We start from the raw sequence: 23,471 nt of genomic DNA, 5'->3' as shown, positions 1-23,471 counted from the left end.
GTTTCTCGTGTTGCCCTGAGGCGGTGGCGTCAACCGCGCTGGGCTCGGTCGACATTTGCATCAATCGTGTTCGGCTGGATCCGGCAGTTGCCGCTGATACACGGCCATTTGGTGTTCCAATGCTCCAAGGTTGTAATATCAAGCCCCGTGTCCACGGTGGCGTTGGCAACGGTTGAGGGTGCCTGGCTAACGGCAGCAAGTGGACATGGACGGGTGTAACGGCAAGGCAGGTGGCTTATACAACTCTGAAGACGGCGTGGCTGTTATTCTGCCAATACCAATGCGTAGAGTCGTCTACCCATAGGGTCTGTTGTTGATTGTGACTCCTTACTTTGCTGCCATGGCACCCTGGTGGTTGGATATACTACGGAACTGTTTGCCGGGAGAATTCGCAAGCCAGTGAGGCATCTTGCCATCCATCGTGCGATGCTGCTCAAACTTCTTTTTCAAAGAGATGTAGCAATTCAGTTACCAGTGCCATCGTGAAGATGCCACGGAGCGTTGACAAGTGCCATCCGCCATACGACTTGGCGTAGTTTGGTCGGCCAACGTGCCATCCGTCACTGGAACGACCAAATTCAATCTTCTTGTTCTTGTTCAACCTCTCTTGTCTCTCTTTTGCTTATTTTATTCATGCATTGTTATTCCCGCCTCTTTTCGACGCCCCCATGGCATGGCATGGCATGGCAGGACACAACCCACGCCGAATTGTCAAATGCAAATAAATAAACACCAAGACGAACTACCATTCTATCCATTACCAACCTAGCTGAGAAGGGAAATTCCCCTAGTTCCACAAAAAGGCAAAACCGCAAGCCCCCGAACCCCCGTTTCAGAACTCTTCTCCCTGACACAAATCGTGGCGCCCAGAACCCTCGCAGGGGCAAGGGGCTTAAGTTAAGCTTGCTTCAAAACGACAATCAAATCACCTGCACGACACAAGCACAGAGGGGAATACGCGGTGGAAAAGTGAATTTCTTCGTTTTTTTCAACTTTGGCTAGGGAAAAAAAAAACGCCCAAGACACGACTTTCAATCGCGCTGGATGGTATTACTAAAAAAAGAGAATTAAATGCAAGAAAAAAGATTTTGGGAATACCCTCAAGCTATATATAGACAGCTTGAGCTAACAGCCTGCGCAAAGCAGTGCCGGCGAAAAATGCACTTTTTTTTTCGCAACATGAAGATTTGCTCTCTTGACTCGAACGATGCCTGCCAGCCCGAATTTCTCTCTCATGTTTTTGAAGCCAATTAAAAAAAGTGCTCGCATTCATCCCGCTCTCACAAGGCCAGAATCATGGGTCCAGCAACAGTGATGTCGTCCGTCAAGGCGCCATTCAGCGGTGCGCTGCTCGACAGCGACAGGTACGTCACGCCCGCGACGCCCTGGGGGATCTCGCACCCCGCGGATTCAGAGAACGGGGTGAAGGCAGTGCCGCCGGGAACCACGCCGCCGGACGTGAAGGCGCAGTGCGTAGCTGCAGAGCCACCGCTCGCGGCGGCGACGCGGACGGTAGATCCGACCTTCATGGCGCTCGCCTCTCCTGATTGTGCCGCCTCCATGGTCAACGCGGGGAAAGGGGTGACGGCGAGGTTGGATCCCTGGGGGCAGGACTTGATGAACGGGGCGGCGATGGAGAAGACGGACCGGAGGCTGAGCGGCGCGTCAAAGGCTTGCGGGACGGCGACCTGGCCGAGCAGCACCCTCAGAGAGCTCTGGTGTCGCGACTCGATGGTGACGATTGACGCGGCGGCCGACAGGATGGCAGGGTCCTTGATGCGCTTCGCAAGCCCCAGGTAGCCCGACACGCCGACGTTTTCGAACAGCGCGCCCAGGGTGGCCATGCCCTTGGCATCGTTCACGTTGAATTCGTACTGGCATGGCTGCACGGGCTGCACGCCGGCTTGGGCCAGTGTGGACTGGAGGAACGAGACGTGTTCTTGCTCCGTCTGGCCGATTCTCTTGAGGTCCTCGATCTGCTCTGACTTGAGGCCAAGCGCGGCAAAGTCTGAGTCAGGGAATTTGGCGAAGCCCTCGCGGTAGTATGCTTCCTCAAGATGCTCCAGCGTCAAGGCGCTACCAAGAGATTCGGAATTAGCCTCTAGCCCCAACGACGACTTGACTGTCCAAGGGTGGAGTAATACGGTGCGGGCTTACATTTGCAAAATATCCAAATCGTTCAATTCAGTTTCAGGCACTTCCGTGGTCGGGACAGTCCCATTTTGAGCCTGTCTTACAACCAGATTACCCCGGCGGGCGGCAGGCAACGCCGAGCCCGTGGCGGCTAATAAAGCCAAAGCGGCAACTTTCAATGAAGGCATCGTCTCGAAGTTTGTGTAAGGATTGTACTATGATATTATAAAATATGTCGTCGGTAGGGGCCAGCCGCCAGGGAATGAATAGATATTAAGTGTATATACGAAATTGTCAGGCCAGCTGTCGTCAAAAAGAAGCAGAAAAAGAACGTGGACAAACAAGAGACCACAGGCGGCCAGGACAAGTTTTGATGGTCGAAGGAAGTGAATGTATACTACTCTGCCTCGATAGATGGAAACAAGAAGCGGAAAATAAGACGTGATGGGCACGGGGAACCCAAATGTTATTATAATTCTTGGGCCCCGACCCGTCACTTGCCCCTTTCAGCATTGCATAGTCTGTTCGCGGCTCCTGGAGATGCCGAAGATGGGCATTTCGACATTTGTTTCAACACGGCCTTGTGTCGTCCGTGGCTCCAGAGTCCGGACGGACACGTCTGCCACGCAACTCGGTTTGGCCTTGGGAGCGAACGGGCCAGGAGATTTCCGTGCCGCTGCTAGAGCTAGGTAGGGTCCATTGCGGGACAGACACAGAGACGCTTCGTTTCGACGGAAGCCGCATCCCTGCTCGGTATGTGGTCTGGCCGGGTGGATGAAGGATGCAAAAAGGCGCAACTTGGTGCACGGCGCAGTGTGCGTGAGCCAGGCCAATGTCGCCGGCCCGTCCATCGTCCGAAACCGAAACCGTCGTGACACACCTCCGGCCCCCGAGCCCTCCAGCGTTAGCCTCCTCCAATGTCAACTGGTGTGGGCTACAAACTACTTACCTAGGTAGTTACTACTGCCAGCAGCATTCTGTACAGCACACCGACAGCTTACTACATACCTAGGTACATACAACGCACCAGACAGCACACAGCTCTCCATGTCACCCCTCGCATGTGCACATTGCCAGGCCCGAAGCCTCCGAGTGAGCCTTGGGACAAGGCCCAGTCAATGGCAACGTACATATTGATTGTCGTGGACCAATCACTGTCCTGTGCATCTCATTTGTCATCCCCAGAGCGCGCATGATTCTCCGGCCGATCATGCTGTACACCCAACACGAGGCGTCGGCCAGCACACACGCCTGGCGCCTTATTCATTCATCTCAACTCGTCGTACCTTGGCACTCCCCAAAAGGTGATCTACATTTCACACGATTCCTCCCCCAATATATGTGTCATCTGTTCGCAACAATCAGATCCCGCTCGGATGACTTACTCTTTGCCATGTTTATCTTTCCTCTCCAGTCTCCCGGTAATCATTCACGTGAAGCATAATAAATTTGTCACGCTTGGCCTCGATGCTTGCTGAGCCATACGCCCAAGGCAAATGTCCAAATGTCTTTCTTTTGCTACTTCACTTTTGTCCCCACGCTGCCATACTTGTTCTCCTCCTTGTGACGCTACCTGTCTGCTCAATGACACCCATCTACTATTTGTATCATGTTATGTACCACACACATCAGTAGCTGTCGACGGACCCTCCGTAAAGCGCAACAAAATTACACCACACTTCCTTTGGGCTGCTATCTCTCCCGTCTCTTCTCCATCTCCCATCATACTTGATTGTGCGTATTATTGGTTCAATCTGGTTACTTGGCTGGCTTATGGCCTGTCCAGCTTCCTCCTCTCCATTTACAAAGCATATGGGTTCAGTGAGCGGATCGTCAGACACCTATTGCACACAATGTTAGTCATATTGATTGTTCAAACACATGATTCTCATTTCATCAGTGTCACTTACGGCGGGCTCTTGCTGAGATCCGTCTTCAAGATGATGGGCACCCGAGTCATCTCCGTTACGTCCTGAATATAGTCGCCGCCCTCCTCTCTCAACTTGAACAACTTCAAGTACTTCTCTTTATTTGTCAACCGGGTCTCCACGGCATCGGTGACAGGAACCTTCGAGTCCGAACGGGTCCGGTGAAGCTTACCGGCGTTCGAGGCAGAGCGAGCGGGAGATCCTGGCACGCTCTGTGTCGGACGCTCGGCAAGGGACGCTCCAGCCATGGCTTCTGTAAGATCAGAAGTGTTGTCTTCGTCGTCGTCGTCAAACAGAGCATCAACATCGTCAGTCGAGATGGTGCCAGTGATCGTCTGCTTGCGCGCCGCTTCCTCGCGCTCCTTCTTGACTCTCTCGGCTTCCTCTGCCTGACGGGCGGCGGCCATGGCATTGGTCATTCTTTGAGAAGCGGCGGCCTTGGGACGCTCATCCTCAGGAACGTAGGCAGAACTAGGCACGCCCTTCTCCCAGTACAGCTCGAGAACTCGCTTCTCCTTTCTGAACTCGGCCTTCTTCAATGGCAGCTGATCGCAGTGTACACGCTTCTCAAAGCCCCATTCGGGAATAAGCACGTCAAAGGCCGACTCATACACGCACAAAACAATGCCCTCTGAAATAAGGTCTCCGTTAGCCTCTTGTCGCTTTTTGTCCATAGTGCGGCATGACTCGATATGGATGCTCTGGTCTTGTGCGTTCTGGGCAGACTCCTTCTTAGTGTTGCATGACTCAACAGTCTTAGCCAGGCTTTCCACATCATCAGCAAATTCAATCTTGCCTTCTGATAAAACAGCCTCGAGCTGACGGTGAACAATGATATCAGCATAACGGCGAGTTGGGCTTGTGAAATGAGTGTAAAGTGGGAGGTTAAGAGAGTAGTGTGGCCATATTTGCTTAGGAGTCTTGCTCGCAATGAAGTACTTGGCACGGTGCATAGCTTTAAGTACCACAGTTTCCATGCCCTTGCGAAGATCAGTGTCGTCAACCTTGAAGAGACTGTTCTGAAGAGCACCACTCCCAGAGGCGTCAATGTCATAGCCCAAAGCATTCATGCGATCGACAAAGGTTTGCAGGCGGCGGGGGTTGGGGGAGGCCTGGCGGCGGAGAAGAGCCTTTTCAGGCAAACCCTCAGCAAGGCGTTGAGCCACGTAGCTGTTGACTTTGTGCATGAGCTCCTCGACAAGCTCCAAGGCTTGCGTTGAGTCGAAAATGTTGTCTTGAACGGGATTGTTCTCGTCGTCAAGCTGCTGGAACAGTCGCAAAGGAGCAATCGGTTCGCCGCCCGCTCCAAGGCGTGCCTCGCGGAACTTTTGGGCGACAGCCTGGAGGATCTGGACAGTATTGACAGGGACGACCTCATTCTTGAATTCGGAAGAGTTCTCCAGAGCCTGATCTATATCTTTCAAGCTAAGCTTGCCCGAACTTTTGATGATACTCTTCCCAGCCCAACTGTCTCCCTCCGCAACTGATCCATTATTAGGGTTGACATTAAAAACAACAGAGGTGGTAAAGCGTTCCTGGTCAGGTCCTAGGGAACAAACTTCGCTGGATAGCTTCGGGGGCAGAAGAGCGCAGAAACGGTTGATGAGCTGGACAGAGGTTCCACGCTTCTTGGCCTCGCGGTCGACAAGTGAGTTGGGCTTGACGAAGTGAGTAACATCAGGTACATGTATACCAACTTCAATCTTGCCATCGGGGCGGGACTTGACGTGGATGGCATTTCCAAGTTCGGCACTACCGTTGAAGTCAACAGTAAATACCTTTTCGTTTCTGTAGTCACGACGAGCTGCGAGTTCGGATTCTTCCTCCTTGGCCACAGACCAATCCTGGAGGCCGACGCTACGCAGGACAGCATCGGAGAACTCGTCAGAGGAGAAATTATTGTCACGAAGCAAGGCATCGGTCTCCACCTTAAGTTCACCCATGCGGCCAAGTTGCTCAACAAGGGTGCCGAATGGATGTAGTGACGTAATGGGCCAACGCTTGATGCAAGCGACAAAGATGCGATCGGCGTAGTCTTGATGCTTCTCGACGAAGTCTCGAGGAGCCTGCTCCGTAGGGATAGCAATAAGTGGTACCCGCTTGTCCGTAGGCTTGAACCAAACAATCTTGGGTTTCTCCTGCTGTCGTGAATCATTATGGCGATTGTTGCCACCATCTCTGGCAGCGCGTTCGGCTTCTTGCTTCTCCTTGGTAGCCTGGCTGCTAGGACGTAGCAGGCCGAGGGTGCCCGAGAACATCTGTCCAGCAACACGTTCAATGACAGCCACAACATGGCCAGCGTAGAGTGGCTTCTGCTCGTCGCTAATCTCTTCCTCCTCAACAAGTAGCAAACTCTGGCCTTCAACCTCCACATCATCGTTCTTCTTCTGCGTGGGTCGTTGGCGCAAACTACCGCGTCGTCGAATACCGCCTTCGGCGGCATTGTTATCTTCATTATTACCAGAGTCTCGGTTACCCTGGTTGGTGGAGCCGGAGCGAGTATCCGTGATATCCTTGCGCTTCTTCTTCTCTTCCTTTTCCTTCTTCTGAGACCAAACCTCATCAACATCCAGAAGCTCGATAGCGACGAGGTCGCCTTCCAAGGCGCGATTCCGATCCTTGCTACCACAGATAAATATATCAGCATCTAGCAAGCCATCTTGCGTAGTCACGTAGGCATCGCTACGGTTTTTCTTGTTAACACGAAGAATACCAGCGACGAGCTGTCCATCCCCGAGAAGGGCAGGAAGGGAGGCTTGAGGAAGGTAAGGAGTAAAGAGTGTCTTTCGTTGCTGCTGCTGTTGCTGCTGACCACCGAGCTGGCCAGCGTGTTGCGAAGTCTGAAGGCCCTGGAACTGTTGGCCACTCATCTGAGCAGCCTGCAGGGCCTGCAGCTGGCTCAACTGGATAGGGTTGAGTTGCTGCCCGTACATCTGGGGAATCATCATTTGGCCGGGCAGCTGCATAAGTTGGGGTTGGTTGGGGTTGTACTGGAAGGCCCCAATTGACGATACAGACTGGTTGATAGAGCCACGAGGCCTATGGCCCGGCTGGAAGGAAGAAGTTTGACCAGTATTGCCAGCCTGGTCTAGATTCTGCCCCTGAGTACGCCAATTGCCTTCAAAGTTTCGTGATCCAGAGCGGGCATGACCACCACCGCGTCGCCCATCGCCATCACCGCCGAGACTGAAAGCACTGCTACGGAGACCGGAGCCTCCGCGGCCGTTGACAGCCATGCTCTGGCTTCGTCCATGGCCACCACGACCTCTGTTAGAGCCTTGGGCAACCGATATGTCCAGGTTGGATGGTGCAACGGGTTTGTTCTCGTCGTCGGGTTTGTCAGAAGTCGGGGCGGGGGCAGCGGGGAACTGGAAACCGCTTGTGGTGCGTTTCTGCTGTGCGATCTCAGCAGCTTTCTTTGCATCAGCCAAGGCAAGCGAGTGTCGTCGCTGATGACCCCCGCCAGAGCCTCCCCTGCCCCCTCGACCGCCGGTATTTTCTCGGTTGTGTGCTGGAGGAGCTTCGAAGTTACCAAAGTTGGAGCCGGAAGCACCAGAAGACGGTGCGGGCGGAGGACCCATGCCCATGTTAGGCATTGCCGACTGATTACGGCGATGTGAGTGTGGTTGGCTCGGTGGGGCCATGTTTTGCTGTCCCATTTGGTTGGGAAACTGGAAAGCATTGCCCATGGGCTGCAAAGGATTGAATGCGCCATTATGACCAAGGGATTGGCCAGGAGGTATCATGCCCATGTTGACATACTGTTGATGGGTCGCCTGGATCTGCTGTTGCTGCTGCTGCAACAGTTCAATCTGCTGTTGAATCGCCAACTGTTCCACTGCGTTGGGGGAGATGTTAGTGACGTTCAGAGTAATAACGAATTGCGAAGAGGCGCCAGCCTATATCCGCTACCACCAGACCAGGCATGGACATGTGAAACACAACATCTGGCCTTGGTCACAGTGATACCTTGGCGTTGATGGCAGATTACTGAAACCTTTCGAAAAAAAGAAACAAGTGTTCAATTCGAGGTGACTCGGGGCGACTTACTTCCAGGGTTGGCAAACATGCTCATCAATGGAGTCAGCTCCGAGGGGCTTCGCCGATGGGCAATGTGCAGTCTTCTCCCAGCTGGACCAGGGACACCACCAGTCGGCTGCTGTTGGGCCGACTGTTGCTGCTGCGGCTGTTGTTGCTGTTGCTGCGGCTCCATGATGGACAATCAGAGACGAACAGCACACAGTTGGATTGGGGGTCTCTGGAGGCACGTCGAGTGCGGCCAACGCGGTGCAATGCAATGCAGTGCAGTGCAATGGCGTGGCAAGAAAGTTGGTGACTGTTGTATTTGTTGTATTCGCTGTGGGTATTGAGATCTTGTCGGGACGAGACGGAAAGTCTTGAAGCGATGATGATGATCGGTAGAATAGGTACTGAACCGTTGGGTGGTCGATTGGAAGCTGGCTTAGAGACAGTAGCGAGCAAGGCCCCGAAGCTTAGGCTGGTACGAAGAGGATGTACGTGGTTGCCAAAAGGAGGGTGGGATTGCGGCTGGATTGCAAAAAGCGAGCTCGTTCAGAGCCAAGGAGCGTGCAATGCGGTGATGATGGTGAAGCTGCGGAAAGGAAGGCAGAGATGGGATGGATGGAATGAAGAGAGGGGGGAAGCCCAGCTCCGCGAGACTATGAGTGAGGATGGTGGTGAGTGATGGATGGAGTGATGGGAGGAGACGGAGAGCCGAGCCGAGTTGGACGTGATGGCAGTTTTCTGGGACCCGAGTCAACTGGTGCTCGCCAACTGGCTTGGCTGGGGACGGGGACTGGGGACTGAAGCTGAAGCTTGGGCGCACCTGGGGGTGTCGGGGACATGGAGGGGCAACATAGACGGTCCATGTCGATTGATGGCTGTCGAATGGTCATCTTGCCAGGTCTGTCCTGTAGCTGGGCCAACTTGACGGTACAGGCGCCTATGTACAGTGCCTGGCCCTTCAGTGTTCACATAATGTTGGGCTTGCCGACTGGAGATTCGGGCGCTATTACAGTGGGCTTCGAGTGCGTGTCCGGTCTGGGTGCGGTTGACGTCTCAATTCATTGATTGATCAATTTAGTCAACTGTCCTGGGGAACTCGACACAGACACACCATGTACATAGAGTCTGGTGCTGCTGACTGGCCTCCATGATTGCGCAATTGGCCACCTGGACCCGGCTTCTACTCGCTCATCATCTGCCAATTGAACGTGCATCAGACATGTAAAATACTTACGAGCCTCAGGTAACTACCTGATTACTGCATTCGCGGTTTGTACGGAGTATTCCGTGCATTTGGCCATCGGTTTAAGCTTCCGGTCGGCGGCAGCCTTCAAGCGCTATTGCCAACATTGAGCAACATCGACGTGGCGCCGGCAAGTTTTCTGGTGGCACCCTGCGGCCCTACGTCGTGATTCGAAAGTCTCAATGCTGTCAAGTCCAACATGGAACAGTTGAAGTGCCGGCGGATCCCCTTCAAACAGCCGCAAGTTATGTAGGTCCTCAGTACGGGGCACCGAGTAGCTCAGTGAAGCATTGACCGAATTGTCAACGAAACCCACCAGACCTCAAATGTTCATATTCCCAACACCAGACCCCTTCCGCCGTGGCAAGCGTCTAATGCTGGTGCGTGCATGTCCACATTCTCTCTGCGGCAGCAGCGAGACATCTTTGGATAGGGTCGAGCTGTTCTCTGGCCAGATTTGCTGTCCCTGGCCTCAACGACGCTACTCGCCGTGATGCAGCCCTAGGCCCAAACCCCTGCTCGGGCTGGATCCTTGCCCGCGGAACAAGGCGCTTGCCACGGTGACACCTTGTTGTCGTATTGGATGCTAGGGCATTTGAGGACGCCGGCTCCAGTCCGCTCTACAAAGAGTAATTTGTTTACTACTTTTGTCTCTTCGGGTATGCTTTTGTTCACTGTGGCGCCAAACAGCCCGGTATCAGGTTGCACATGTGGGCATCCAATATTCGTCGTCCGGCTTTATGTTCGCCCAAGAGGAATACGCCCCTGTCTCTACGCTGATCCTCCTCCGTGTAACGAGGCACCCTCGCTGCTGGGAGCTTCAATGTTGGGTGCGTCCAGATGTCGGCTCTACCTGCACAATACGACTGCATCCTCCGCACTTGCCAGGATATCTTATCATACTTACTCAAGTAAGTAAGTACCTACAAGTAGATAAGTAGTCCGAAGGCTACGAGGGAGATCACTGGTATCTCTGGATAGTACTCCGTGCTTCAGAATGAGCTGCTCCCTTCTGTGAACCGTTTCTAGAACCAACCGATACTCCCTAGAACCGTTGATCGACTGAAACAGCGGGGCGACTCAATCTTGACATCATCCATTGCCAGGCAAGAAATTGACCGCGCAGTTGTGCTGGGAGATTACTCCATTCTTTTCACACACAGCCTGTGGATATCATCAACCGTCGCTTGACCATTCACCGTTGACCGTTTCTTGATAAGGCCACATCAGCTCTCTACAAAACACCAATGCGAAACAGCCCAACTCGCACCAACTTTTGTTGTCACAGCATCACGCCTTCGAAGACATGACTCTGGCCACGGTGGGAACATGCTGATGGCCGGACTCATACACCGGCGTCGTTTGAAACGGACTGAAGCACTCGCGCTCAGCAGTGCAATGCGGTTGAATTACGAATCCTGGTTGCTGAGGCCGCCTGTTGACAATTGAGTGACTTGCCTTCTTCTCTTGCCCTGTTAGTTCTCCTACCCTAAAGTCAAGTCAGATGGTTCTATTCCAGCAAACATCTGATGAATGTACTTGGTAGATCCACAATATTTGAGCGCCATTACATCGTGCCGGGTTTTTATTTTTGCGGGTCCGGTATCAACACATGGTACGGAGTACGTACCACCCTATCGACATGCCACTAGTATCAAGAAGAAATAAAGATTCCAATTGACCCTACCTGAGTATCCTAAGTATCTAGTAGGTAATATCAACAGATGCGCAGACGTTCCATCCCGACAACCTAGGAGAATTGCAATCTCTGCGCACATGACGACTTGGAGCCGGAGTCTTCTTTTCCAAATATAAACAAACACATTTGTTCCCGAACCACGTTCATTTCTCCAATGCAGCAACGATAGCACGGCCCTCTTCACCCTGTCCGATATCCCACAAACACAATGGCAAACTCCTCTCCGCTGAGGAGGAGTCAATTGCTATCAAGTCCAGACCGACCGTATCTGTCCAACTTCCTCCTAGATAGCAGAAACAACGAATTGAGCCATCGCGATGCGCTCGCAGCGGCTCAAGCCGAGCACGATCGGGTCAGGGAAGCCGCTATCAGAGTATACGAATTGCACGAACTTAAAGAAGAGCACAACCGTATACTGGAACAAGGACGCAGGGAGCAAGAGAGACTAAAGGCCGAGGCTGCGATCGCCGCAGAAGAGAGGAGACTGCAAGAACTCAAAGCGAAATCAATACCCAAGCCGCCGCCCCCGCCGCCTGAGCCAGCCAAGCCGGTCGAGAAGCCGGCTGGTGAGGAGAAGCCAGTATCCGTGGTATCCGAACCCCCAGAGGCGAAGGGATCCGAGCCGCTGGCACAAACGCAAGCGAAAACCCAGCCTTCAGCACCAGCGCCGCAGCAAAATGGCTTGTTCTCCAACTTGGGCAAACCCGTACCAAGCAGTCCTTTCGCAGCTGCTGGCCAGCAAACCAAATCTCAACAGCCATCTGTTTTGGACCAGAACAGAACATCGCCGCCGGAAGCGAAAACGTCTCAATCACAACAGCCCGTTGCACCGAGTCAGACACCGCAATTGCCAAGGTCGCCTGTTGATCCCCTCTCGGATCAATATATTCGAATTCACCAGGCCCTGAAACAACTGCGGAAGGACATTGTGGCAGCGTCAAAGGTGGCAGGTTCACCACTCAAAGGAAAAGTTGGCACTATCCGCCGAGAGATTCGCGTGTCTATTGGACAACTGACTGGCGGAAAGGGGGCCAACGTATCATCGGTAAGTAACCAGAGCTGGCTACTCGCAGTGTGGAGAATCTTTCTGGCTAACTATTCACAGACAACTAAAATCATGTCTCTCTTGAGACAATCATTAGACGGTCAACTACCCAGCCCCCCAGTCGTTGTTGGTCAATTTGTAGCTATTCCGCGGGAGCCCTCAACGCAGGACGTCCCAAACAACGGCGCAGAACTTCCCTCACTATTCATTTACCTTATGAATATCTGCGCCAAGGGCATTATTAGCCAGTTCATCAACGAAGGAGGAGCAAATCCCAAAGCCGCTGATCCCATTGGCGTATTCACCGCTCAAGTTTTCTCTCACAAGGACTTTTCATGGCGAGGCCAGTCCTTGATCGATATCCTCGTGGCTAAATTCAGAGTCGTGTGCCCCGTTCTATTCGGATCAAGAGGAAACGAGAAAACAGAAAAGGGTAGACAGGCACTGGGATGGAAGAAAGATGGTCCTTCATGGATCCCAGAGCAAGCCCATAACAATAGGATGGCCGGTCTCGGTGCCGGCTTTGCATCTATTTCTCTTCGCGACTTTAGCAAGGCTTCCAAGACGAACCCCTATCCCCCGACCCACTACTGGAAGGCGTTTGCCAGTATTGTCAACTGCCCGACCGCCCAAATCTCCAATACGCAACTCGTCGTTCTGCGGTCGATGATTGACGGCCATGAATCCCGATTCATAAACTTTTATGGAAACGCCGCCATAGCTGCATTGCAGTTAGCGTTGGTAGAGTTTCCAAAGCGAGCGCCTGCAAATTCGCCTGCGGCGGGTTCCTTGCGTGCGTTGGCGGATATCCTCCGCTCAGATAGTGGATTGGCGTTGGCATAGGCTGGAAATGAGTATACTAAACGCACATCAAGTGCCAGGGAATTGAGCAGATAGAAGGTGACGAACCGATTGCATATGGTGGCGTTTTAAGATTTAGATGGTTACGGGAGCGACATCTAGAGCTGATAGCAATATAAAGATGAGTTCTAGTGCTACATAATCTCATAATGATTCCGAATTCCGGCACGCAAAAACCCATTGCAGCATGATATTTCCCGCCGTGAAACTCCGTGGTCAAGCCTGTATATATATAATAGGAAAAAAAAATCGCTCATTCTTGTAGGGCCACGCTCTGTCAACCCCTCCCCCTGGGGTATTCTACAAAATCAACAAGAGAACCAACAGCAGGATCAAGACAAATATCAAGACGGCAATGCAGCAGCTACTCCACCGATCCTCACCCTTCCTCACGACATGCTGCAGTTTGCGCATGCCCATCTGCAGCGTCCCGCTCACCCTGTCGACCGTGTCGTCAACCACATCCAGCAACTCCCTCTGCTCCTCCAGCTCCCTCCCCATATCGTCCGCCTGGCGTCTCAAGTTGCCTACTGTCTGAAACACCTCGTCCAGGTGCTGGTCCTGCTCGCGCATCATCTCCATCTGCTGCTGCTGCTCAAACTCGGCGTACGTGTCGCCGTCGCCGTCGCCGTCGCCGACGGCAAACGAGTCCGGGTCGGGGAGGTGTTCTCTGGCGGCGGGCTGGTGGTCGATCTTCTTGTGCAGCTCCTCGCGCATGTCTTCGATTTCGCCGCCCACCTCTGAGACGAGGCGCTTGCGCCGTGAGACTTCGGCGGACGAGATGCCATACTGGGAGGGGTTGGACTCGATGGCCTGGACAGAGGCGACCAGGTCCGAGAGGTCTTCGGCGAGCGTGGAGAGGGCGGCCTCGAGGTCGGTTCGGGCGGAGGCCAGTTCGGGGGAGGAGGGCGTCGTGGTGAGGGACCGGATGCGGAGGTAGGATGCGAACAGCGGGCGGGTTGACTGGAGCTGGGTGAGGACGTCCCTGGTGTTGTGAGCTTCGTTTCGGGGGCTATTTTAGGCCCGTGGATGTGGCGGTAGGCTTACTGCTGGACGTGGAGGAAAGGATCCTCCTCGTTGGTAGAAGACATCATTTTCGGGGGACGGCCGGACGGGCGATTCATTCACTTCGTTGCTTGGCGGTTTGCGGGTTGTGCGATTGACGTGCGGGTGCGGTCTGGTTGAGCTTGCTTGGATGTGGTGGTAAAATGCTGCCTGGTTACTAGCTGGTGATGTGGTCGCTGGAGTTGAACTTGGGATGACGTTGGCGGCAGGCCCCTGCTTCGCATTGGCATGTGGAGATGCGGTTGCACTCCTGCATCTGTTCTCGGCAAATGCAATGACATGTAGCTAATGCATGGGCAGAAAGAGGTGAATAGCTCGAGATAAAAATGGCGCAAATAATTTAATGCGATCAACGGTCAAGCACATGGTCTTTTTTCCCACTCTTTTCCATCGTAAACATTGTTGACTCTATGTAGCCAAAGGACTCGGGCATGTCAAAGTCGTCACAGCCTTGAGTACATACATGTTCACGATCAAAACTCCAGCTCGTCGCTGGGCACACGAATGGAGCCATCTGCAACCTTACCGGCTTCCCCGATAATATCGACCCCCTGATCAGTGTACTCTATAATGCCCACAAGATGATGCCATGACTCTTTATACGAGTGTGACTGCGTGGCCGATGATGCTGGCACATCAACATAACGCTTTACAAATTGGGGCAACAACTGGGAGATGACAAATGGAGTGTTCCTGGCAATGTTTTGTTTTAAAATATGAGCAAGTTGTATAAAGTAGCGTCAGTGTGGTAGCGCTCTGGATAACCAACATACGAGGTGCTTACTCAATTCCATGACGAGTGATACAATAAATGGCGATGAATGATGGAAAGCTATATTTGTGTCAAGTGTTGCATGTACTAGGATATGCCTTGAGGGCATCTCACAGTATCATGTAAGCCTTCTCATGCGCTTTGCGAGGAAAAAATTTCAGTACTATGCAATATACAGCCCTACCCTATGAGATATCTGCCAGCACGCTGCAGTACACATGTATCGTCTATGATATGCTATGATTCAATAAGCAAGCGCAATCACTGACGTCCTAATTGCCTGGTGAATAAACTCTCGACACCGCTCGGACTAACAGCAACCGTATTAACAACCGCCGCACATTTCGCGTTGGAGGACTGCCGGCAAACGACTGCTATGGGCCTCATAGAACTTGGGGGAATGGGTTATGGACGATAATAGGACATGGGAGGGTAGGAATGTTCGGGGCTACTTTCTTTTGTCCTAACCACCTTCAATGACCAGTGAGATAGATCTAGGCATCTGATGAAGGTGTTGCTCGAGGAGAGATGGGATAGAACCATCGTCGGTGCTATGGATGGTTGCCGCAACCGATCTGGAGCAAATTTCTAGGCATGAAGTGAAGTGCAAGCAGTGACAGAAGCATTGGGTTTAGTGGGAAAGAGCTGTTTTAGGTATCAATGAGTTGTTGACGTGCCGGAGGAGACAGAATCGGCTCGGGCCTGCTGAAGTGGATAGTGATGGTATGCGAGTGTATTGTTAACATATACTCGATGCTGAATATACATATTTCCCTACACACTGCGTTTAGAGACCTTTACGCGGCCAGAGCAAAATACCCATTTCGCAGATGAGCCTGGCAATTTGGAGGTAATGTGTTTCCCTACCAGTCTTGCATTCATGTATCTGGTGGTTTAGAGAGCGGAAAATGATGATGGCCATTATCGAATTGTAACAAGCAGATCTATGCCCACAGCTGCTTTTTTTAATAACAAGAATGCCCAGACGCCAGACTATGAGGTCTATATACAATGCTCCACGCTATGAATCACTCTCGTCGTCATCGGAACCTGAACTCTCATGATCCCCATTCACTTGGGCTGTAGGTATCCGCGATATTTCAAACACGACACCGCCATTGCGTACACCACCCTTGAATACCTTCCATCTTCCGAAACGGTGTTCCTGTGCCACTGCAGCAACCACACAAAGCCCATCTTTGCCACGGTCACCACGTTCAAAAACAGCAATATCGTTGATCAGTCCGGGTATAGGACGGCGCGACTCCGCGGTACCATTGCTGCTAGGAGCATCTTTAACAGACTCGTTGTCATAGTCGTCAGCGAAGTCACCAAGCACGCCAATCTGCTCAATTTTCTTCTTGTCCTCAGTAAGCCTCCATACACGAACGTGCCCGTCCCAGCTACCGCTCAGAATAATGTCTGAGTATGGAATTGTCTTGAGGGCTGTGATCCAACGTGGAGTAGGTGCGGGAACGACCCTTTTCGGGTCAGGATTGACTTCTGCTGAGGCGTCGAGGGGATTTATAGCCGGGTCTAAGCCGTGTGCAAGGGGCTCGATGTAAACGGGCTTCTTCTTGGTTACGCTCCAGAGTGCAATGGCACCGTTGTCGCTTCCAGTGACAAAGAGGTCTTCGTCGATCATGGCGACACGATCCATGCTTCCTTCGTGGAGCAGCGATCGCGGGTCAATATCCTGGGGAACATTTTTCTTGTCGACCGCTCCGCCACGGAAAACAAGTTGCGTCTCCTCCATGACTTTCCATAAACGGGCCGTTCTATCTCTTGCGCCGACGGAGACACAGCGCTCCTGGGCAAGGGCGTCAATGTCAACGACATGGTCTTGATGCCCGAAGAGCGTTTCTATGTAGGCTAATTCGTCTAGACTCCATACTTTGACAGTTCGGTCTCTCGATGACGAATACAACTGATTAGTGCCGCGACGAAATGCCAGTCCTGTGATGGCGTCTCTATGATGTGTAAGGACTTTGATCGGTTTCAGCGTATCGGCTTCATAGACAATCAATTTCTTGTCCTCGCCACCCGTCACGACATATTTGCCATCCGGGGAGGCTGCCACTGCCATAATTTGACCCGTGTGTCTCTTGTAATTCTTGTCCTTGCTTTTGCTCTTGTTGCCCTTAATCCATGCCTCCAATTGGGGTCGTTTTCTTGGTGGTGCAGGCGGTTTCTTGGGTTTTCTTTTTGTTGTCTGAGGAAATTGATATTGAGGAAGATCTTGAGTTCTCCATTTGTGTAGAACAAGATCTTTTGTCGCAGTGTACACGAAAGGTGCGCATACAGCGATGGATGTGACTGAGTTGGTATTAGTGCGGAAAAAGGTTTGCGATGCTTTATTGAATGCCAATTGCGTAGCCAATTGGCGGTAGACCCTGCCTTTGGCCTCGGCTACATCTTCTTGAAGCCGTTCAGCAATCAGATCTCGGTCAATATCCGCAGCATCGAACCCAGCTTCATCAACGTGCCCCTTGATATTTTCGAGATAGCGCTCAGCAAGACGGAGTCTTTTCTCGGCCGCGGTTTCGCCTTCATCGTCCGAGCTCTGACGGTCCTCTACACCCTCATCGTCACCGGGGTTTGAGGCGCTGTTGTAGCTTTCATCATCGTCGGAGTCGCTACCAGAGATCGATTCATCTCGGTCGACTCTCCGCTTAGAAATCGCGGCACCAGCCCTGGTGGAGGACTTGGCAGTGGATGGTTTTGCAGCAGCAATTCTTTTCTTTGGCGCTTCTGGAGCAGCAGCTCGCTTTCGCTTTTTCTGCGAGCCAGGGATTGTAAAAAAAGACGACATTGTCGCTCGCCTGGTGAATTCGAGCGATCTGACTTGCCGTCCCGCCTTCGTCTGTGATTTTCTGTGCAGGGTCTCTACGGCCAGAGAAAAAAAGTTCGAGGTGGATAGACAGAAAACCGAAGACCCCATTATTTATGGGTACCGCAGCCAATCATGAGACATTTGCGGTGAATAGTGCCTCCGGGAGCCGGGCGGTGGGGCATGGCACAATCAATAGGCGGTCTCCAAGACAGGCCATCCATTGACGCGCAGCGCTACAGCCTAGCGGGTCAATGGGACATCTCGCGGCGTGAGCTCGTTGCTTCCAAGCAAGCTACATCTAACCTCCATTCACTCATCACTATACCTCCTCTCCTCCGCAACAACCTACACCAGAAACACCAGAAATAGTGGCAACATGTACGCATTATCCGTCCACAGCTGATCTTTAGGATTGAGTGTCTAACATCATGGTATAGGGAGGTTCTGTTGGGCATTACGGGCAAAGACTTCACCATCATTGCCGCTTCTAAGGCAGCGATGCGTGGCGCAACGATCCTCAAAGCGGACGACGACAAGACAAGAGCGCTGAACAAGCACACCCTGATGGCATTTTCAGGAGAGGCTGGAGATACAGGTACGATGACTTGAAACTCTTTCCACGGAGTCTCCAGAAGCTGGCATATGACGGACAAACAAAGCCAAATGCTGACAAGCTTTGCAGTGCAATTCGCGGAGTACATCCAAAGAAATGCTCAGCTCTATTCGATGCGAAACGAGACCGACTTGTCGCCCTCAGGACTGGCACACTTTGTTCGTGGAGAGCTGGCTACGAGCTTGCGATCGCGCCACCCTTACAACGTCAACCTGCTGATGGGAGGAGTTAATCCCATTACGGGAAAGCCTCACTTGTACTGGCTGGATTATTTGGCGTCCCTAGCCGAGGTTCCTTATGCCGCTCATGGTTATGCGCAGTATGTATATCATTAACAGGAAACCTGTTCTCAACATTCTCGTTGAGCATCTTCCATTATTTGCTAACGTCGATCTCTGCGAAGATACTACTGCCTGTCTATCCTGGACAAGCATCACCATCCTGACATTACTCTTGGCCAGGGCATCAAGCTTCTAACGATGTGCACGGATGAGCTGAAGCGACGGTTACCGATTGATTTCAAGGGCATGGTGGTCAAGGCAATCAAGGCAGACGGGATTGTAGACATAGTATTGGATGATGACAAAGTTGTGAAGAGCGCTTAGAGATGGGACGAAAGGCGGAACCTGTACTAATATCACGACAACCGGCTTTAGAGGCTGACAAATAAGACGATGTCTTCTAGACACCACGTACGTGGCCCTCAGATGTTAATGTAGGCCACTACCAATATGCTCTGCAGAACAGGTGAACTGAGGATGATGTGTGTACTACTTGCCTTGGATCTAGTGGGTTACATTGCGTTGTCACAAGTATTGAGGCTTACAAAGATGATTAACTATTGCCTTTAGGCATGTACGGCTGTATACCCGGCAAGTCCACTGGTGGAGTATTTATCTTTTGCTGCGCACAGTGGGATCGTTGTCAGTTCTGTGACGCAGTGGTTTGGAGTAGTATAAACAAGGTGGCAATTAGGCAACAGGCTGAACTGCAAGAACATGGACGACAAAAAGTCAACCGGTGTAGTAGTCCTGTCAACATTGAAGTTAATTTGGTGCCTAGCCCGTAGCACGTGCCAACGTCATTGAGGTGTCAAGGTGGACGGGCTACGGCGTTACGCCACCCAAAAGGATTCTGATGATCCTGGCGGCGTGGCGAGGGCAAAGTTGCCAATATTGGGCCCAGAAATTGCCAAAGTCTGGGAGTCAATGGTCGGAAACTTCTCGGTTGAAAAGGTCAACCGAATATGGCGCTACAATGTCCTAAACTGATGACAGATATTGCCCCAAACCTGCTCGTTTCAGATCATCTTGGGCGTTCTCTTCGTTGCAAAGCTGAGGCATTGTGAACGTCAGCTCCCTACGCGCAAACCGTTTCTTCTAAGTACCTAGGAGGCACTGTAATGTAACTGGGCGAAACGCCTGTGTGAGCGACAGTTAAAACGTCGAAAGGAAGAAGTATTAGATTAGAAGGACTCGAATCGCGGACGTGGAATCAGCAAAAAAAAAAAGGTGCCACGATCTGGTGGCAGACTGCTTCTTCACGCACGTGAGCTGGGCTTGAGCATCCCATCTCCCATCCCATCAGATGGTCGAGGGTTTGTCATGACGTTAATACCGCCGGCGTTTGTGCCACAATGGTATTCCGTGGAAGCAAGTACCTCTGAGGTAAAAGTCTGAGTCGTGGCCAACCCTATTTGTAGGCGGACTGGCCGTCCTATACTTGCGGGGTACCCAGGTACTTAAGTAGCTAAGGCGCCGGTTGGTCGGGGTTGCCTTGCCATAGATCCTGTCAATGATGGTTTGCTTCCGCCGGATTACCATGACGGCGCCTAACGTGGAGACGAGGGTTGCGACTATCTGGTCATAGCCTTTGGACGGCGCTCTCTCCAGCGATCTATCAACGAGGCTTGCAAGAAGAGCGACGAGAAACTGGCGAGTTTCTGAAGCTTGGCTTTGACTTTTACACAAAACGGCTGCTAAAGCCAAGGGCGGTCTCCGTACCGAGTACGGAGTAGATCTTGCGATCACTACGGAGTACTCGACAAAAGCCTCTAGGTACTTAGTACCTGGGTACTTCAGTACGCGACGATCGCAGCGTCAAATTTCTAGTGTCTCGTTGGCTAGCGCCTGGGCCTGGGGGCTGCCGCAATGCTCTGTTAGTGGCTGCCACCAGCTGATCTGGAGCCCCGAGGTGCGCAGTTGCGTCTTGTAAGTGGTCCAGTCGGTGTGCCAGCAAAAGAGGCAGAGTAAAAAAAAATTTGACCCTCCTCGATTGGGCACTAGCCTCTTTGTGGTGGCCACCCGCGAACCGATTTTTTCCCCTTCCCTTTTTCGCCTCCAACGTCTCGCTCGTCCCTTTTCCTTTCCTCCCACAAACTCAGACCTCTTTACCACAAAACCTGTCATCTCCCCTCCTCTCATCCTCTCTCATCATCTAAGGTCATTGTCGAGACCGTCTGTCTTTCCTTTGAAGATTCTGTTTGCTTCTTCGAGGGATCGTGCAAGCACCCGCTGTTTTTCTTTATAATATATCCGGGGAAGAAACCCAGGAGCACAGGCCCTTCCTTTCTTTCTCTTCTGTCACATCGTTTATAGTACGACTCGGCAGACACGCGGTTCTGATTTCACTCTTTCGTCTTTTTGCGAGGGTGATTCTCCCTACTACGACCGATTTCTTGTCTCGTTTTTCGCATCTTTTGTCAGATACGAAGAGCATATTTTGCGAAGTCCACGCTACGACGAACCGAAGAACCCGATACAACAACTCACTCTTCACTTTCAACATGGCGGAACAACTTAACATGGGCGGCTTGAGCCTTGGCGATGGCCAACAGCCTCAACGCTCGTACATCCCGCCCCATATGCGAAACCGTCCTTCTGCACCCCCGCCCCCCGCTGCTGCTCCCATGAACGGCGGTGCCCCCAACGGTGCTCCCAATGGCCTCAGCAATAGCTCTTGGGCTGGGTAAGTCTTGTCCTTTGCTCTCTTTTTGTATACCTACAATCGCACAATGGCTAACGTGAAATCGACAGCAACAACACTAACTATGCTGGTCGCCAGCAGAACAACTATGGACCTGACGGCGGTGCCCCCCCTACTTTCCAGAGTAACCGTCGCGGCGGTTGGGGTGGCCGTGGAGGTGGTTACTCAGGTGGCCACGATGGTCACTCTGGCGGTGGTGGCTACACAGCCCGAGGCTCTGGCGATGGCCAGTGGCGCGATGGAAAGCACATTCCCGGACCGGCTAACCCCCGTCTGGAGCGTGATCTCTTTGGCACAGCAGACGATCCTTCCAAGCAGCATACCGGTATCAACTTCGAGAAGTACGACGATATCCCCGTTGAGGCGTCTGGCCACGATGTCCCTGAGGCCGTGCTCCAGTTCACCACCCCCCCTCTGGACGAACACCTCTGCCGCAACATTGAGCTGGCTCACTACAAGGTTCCCACCCCTGTCCAGAAGTACTCTATCCCTATCGTCATGGGCGGACGCGATCTCATGGCTTGTGCTCAGACTGGTTCTGGCAAGACTGGTGGTTTCCTCTTCCCCATACTTTCCCAGGCGTTCATTAATGGCCCTTCGCCCGTGCCAGCCAATGCTGCTGGCCAGTTTGGCCGTCAGCGCAAGGCCTACCCCACCTCATTGATCCTTGCTCCCACCCGTGAGCTGGTTTCTCAAATCTATGACGAAGCCCGCAAATTTGCCTACCGATCCTGGGTCCGCCCCTGCGTTGTCTACGGCGGTGCCGATATCGGCTCCCAGCTCCGCCAGATCGAGCGAGGTTGTGACCTCCTGGTTGCCACTCCTGGTCGTCTGGTCGACCTGATTGAGCGAGGCCGCATCTCCCTCTGCAACATTAAGTATCTTGTTCTGGATGAGGCTGATCGCATGCTTGACATGGGTTTCGAGCCCCAGATCCGTCGCATTGTTGAGGGTGAGGACATGCCCCCTGTGGCTGATCGTCAAACTCTGATGTTCTCGGCCACCTTCCCTCGCGATATTCAGATGCTTGCCAGAGATTTCCTCAAGGACTACGTTTTCTTGTCCGTCGGTCGTGTTGGTTCCACATCCGAGAATATCACCCAGAAAGTCGAGTTTGTTGAGGACATTGACAAGCGATCTGTCCTCCTCGACATCCTCCACACCCACGCCGGTGGTCTGACCCTTATCTTCGTCGAGACCAAGCGCATGGCCGACTCGCTCTCCGACTTCCTCATCAACCAGAGCTTCCCGGCAACCTCTATTCACGGTGACCGTACCCAGCGCGAGCGCGAGCGTGCCCTCGAGTTCTTCCGCAATGGTCGATGCCCGATCCTGGTAGCCACTGCCGTTGCTGCTCGTGGTCTTGATATTCCCAATGTCACTCATGTTATCAACTACGATCTGCCCACCGATGTCGATGACTATGTCCACAGAATCGGTCGTACTGGCCGTGCTGGAAACACTGGTATTGCCACTGCTTTCTTCAACCGCGGTAACCGTGGTATCGTCCGTGAGCTTATGGAGCTTCTCAAGGAAGCCAACCAGGAGGTTCCCCCCTTCTTGGAGGCCATTGCTCGTGAGTCATCCTTTGGCGGCGGCGGCCGAGGCGGCCGATCTCGTGGTGGTGGTGGTGGTGGTGGCCGTGGCTCGGCTAATCGCGATTTCCGCAAGTTTGGCGGAGGTGGCGGCGGCGGCGGCGGCTTCGGCGGCAACAGCGGTGGTGGTTTCGGTGGCCCCCAGCAGAGCTCTGGTTACGGCAGCGGCTTCGGTGGTCCTCAGGGCGGCTATGGAGGTGGCGGTGGTTACAGCGGCGGCGGCGGCAGCTACGGAAACCCTGGCGGCCCTGGTGCTCAGTCCTGGTGGTAGAGACTTCATCTGCTACCACCATCTTCTCGACCACGATACAGTGGTTGCACATGAATCTGTGCATTTTACACGCACTGTGATTTGAACACTGCATTTTTTTGTTGCTGATGCATACATTTATTCCTACTTGTTGTTTTCTCACTTTATATGTTACTTTTTCAATGATTTTTTTTGGACGGCACGGCGGCATCATGACCTGCGAAGACGGATGAGTGCCTACTAGGTTCACCGGCTTTTTGGCAGTATACGGTCACGGGGCATTCACGAAGCATCTGATAGATTGCATTTGTTTTGATTTCGACACCCTCCTCGCTTGATACCCCTTAGACCGAGAGATGGGGGAACTGCAGGCACTGGCGGAAACGTGGTGATATATAATGGATCTGAAAAAGAGAAAAGCAG

The 23,471-nt window shown here is 52.7% G+C and overlaps 7 protein-coding genes across 7 annotated transcripts; 3 read left to right on the top strand and 4 right to left on the bottom strand.

Annotated features, from left to right (window-relative positions):
- Window positions 1-1,280: 1,280 nt before the first annotated feature.
- MAA_09193 (Ferritin/ribonucleotide reductase-like protein) lies at window positions 1,281-2,321 on the bottom strand (the record flags this gene model as incomplete). The annotated part of the gene is made up of 2 exons (XM_007827191.1): window positions 1,281-2,122; window positions 2,249-2,321. 2 exons carry the CDS (start codon window positions 2,319-2,321, stop codon window positions 1,281-1,283), a joined length of 915 nt encoding a protein of 304 aa, XP_007825382.1.
- Window positions 2,322-3,934: 1,613 nt separating this feature from the next.
- On the bottom strand, window positions 3,935-8,274 carry MAA_09194 (Ribonuclease II/R; the record flags this gene model as incomplete). The annotated part of the gene is made up of 3 exons (XM_007827192.2): window positions 3,935-3,974; window positions 4,044-7,899; window positions 8,112-8,274. 3 exons carry the CDS (start codon window positions 8,272-8,274, stop codon window positions 3,935-3,937), a joined length of 4,059 nt encoding a protein of 1,352 aa, XP_007825383.2.
- Window positions 8,275-11,237: 2,963 nt separating this feature from the next.
- Window positions 11,238-12,917, top strand: MAA_09195 (GLE1-like protein; the record flags this gene model as incomplete). Its single annotated transcript, XM_007827193.1, has 2 exons — window positions 11,238-12,074; window positions 12,135-12,917. 2 exons carry the CDS (start codon window positions 11,238-11,240, stop codon window positions 12,915-12,917), a joined length of 1,620 nt encoding a protein of 539 aa, XP_007825384.1.
- Window positions 12,918-13,235: 318 nt separating this feature from the next.
- On the bottom strand, window positions 13,236-14,029 carry MAA_09196 (Target SNARE coiled-coil domain protein; the record flags this gene model as incomplete). The annotated part of the gene is made up of 2 exons (XM_007827194.1): window positions 13,236-13,920; window positions 13,983-14,029. 2 exons carry the CDS (start codon window positions 14,027-14,029, stop codon window positions 13,236-13,238), a joined length of 732 nt encoding a protein of 243 aa, XP_007825385.1.
- A 1,764-nt stretch (window positions 14,030-15,793) lies between these two features.
- MAA_09197 (WD repeat domain-containing protein) lies at window positions 15,794-17,584 on the bottom strand (the record flags this gene model as incomplete). Its single annotated transcript, XM_007827195.1, has 1 exon — window positions 15,794-17,584. The coding sequence occupies one exon, from the start codon at window positions 17,582-17,584 to the stop codon at window positions 15,794-15,796; it is 1,791 nt and encodes a 596-aa protein (XP_007825386.1).
- Window positions 17,585-18,103: 519 nt separating this feature from the next.
- Window positions 18,104-18,823, top strand: MAA_09198 (Proteasome B-type subunit; the record flags this gene model as incomplete). The annotated part of the gene is made up of 3 exons (XM_007827196.1): window positions 18,104-18,200; window positions 18,288-18,537; window positions 18,622-18,823. 3 exons carry the CDS (start codon window positions 18,104-18,106, stop codon window positions 18,821-18,823), a joined length of 549 nt encoding a protein of 182 aa, XP_007825387.1.
- Window positions 18,824-21,003: 2,180 nt separating this feature from the next.
- Window positions 21,004-23,069, top strand: MAA_09199 (ATP-dependent RNA helicase DED1; the record flags this gene model as incomplete). Its single annotated transcript, XM_007827197.1, has 2 exons — window positions 21,004-21,185; window positions 21,254-23,069. The coding sequence occupies 2 exons, from the start codon at window positions 21,004-21,006 to the stop codon at window positions 23,067-23,069; spliced, it is 1,998 nt and encodes a 665-aa protein (XP_007825388.1).
- Between the last annotated feature and the right edge of the window lie 402 nt (window positions 23,070-23,471).

The sequence above is a fragment of the Metarhizium robertsii genome (assembly GCF_000187425.2).
Source record: "Metarhizium robertsii ARSEF 23 chromosome Unknown MAA_Scf_2, whole genome shotgun sequence".
NCBI lineage: Eukaryota > Fungi > Ascomycota > Sordariomycetes > Hypocreales > Clavicipitaceae > Metarhizium > Metarhizium robertsii.
The sequence above is the reverse complement of the archived record's forward strand: the minus strand, read 5'-3'. Positions and strand labels throughout refer to the sequence as shown.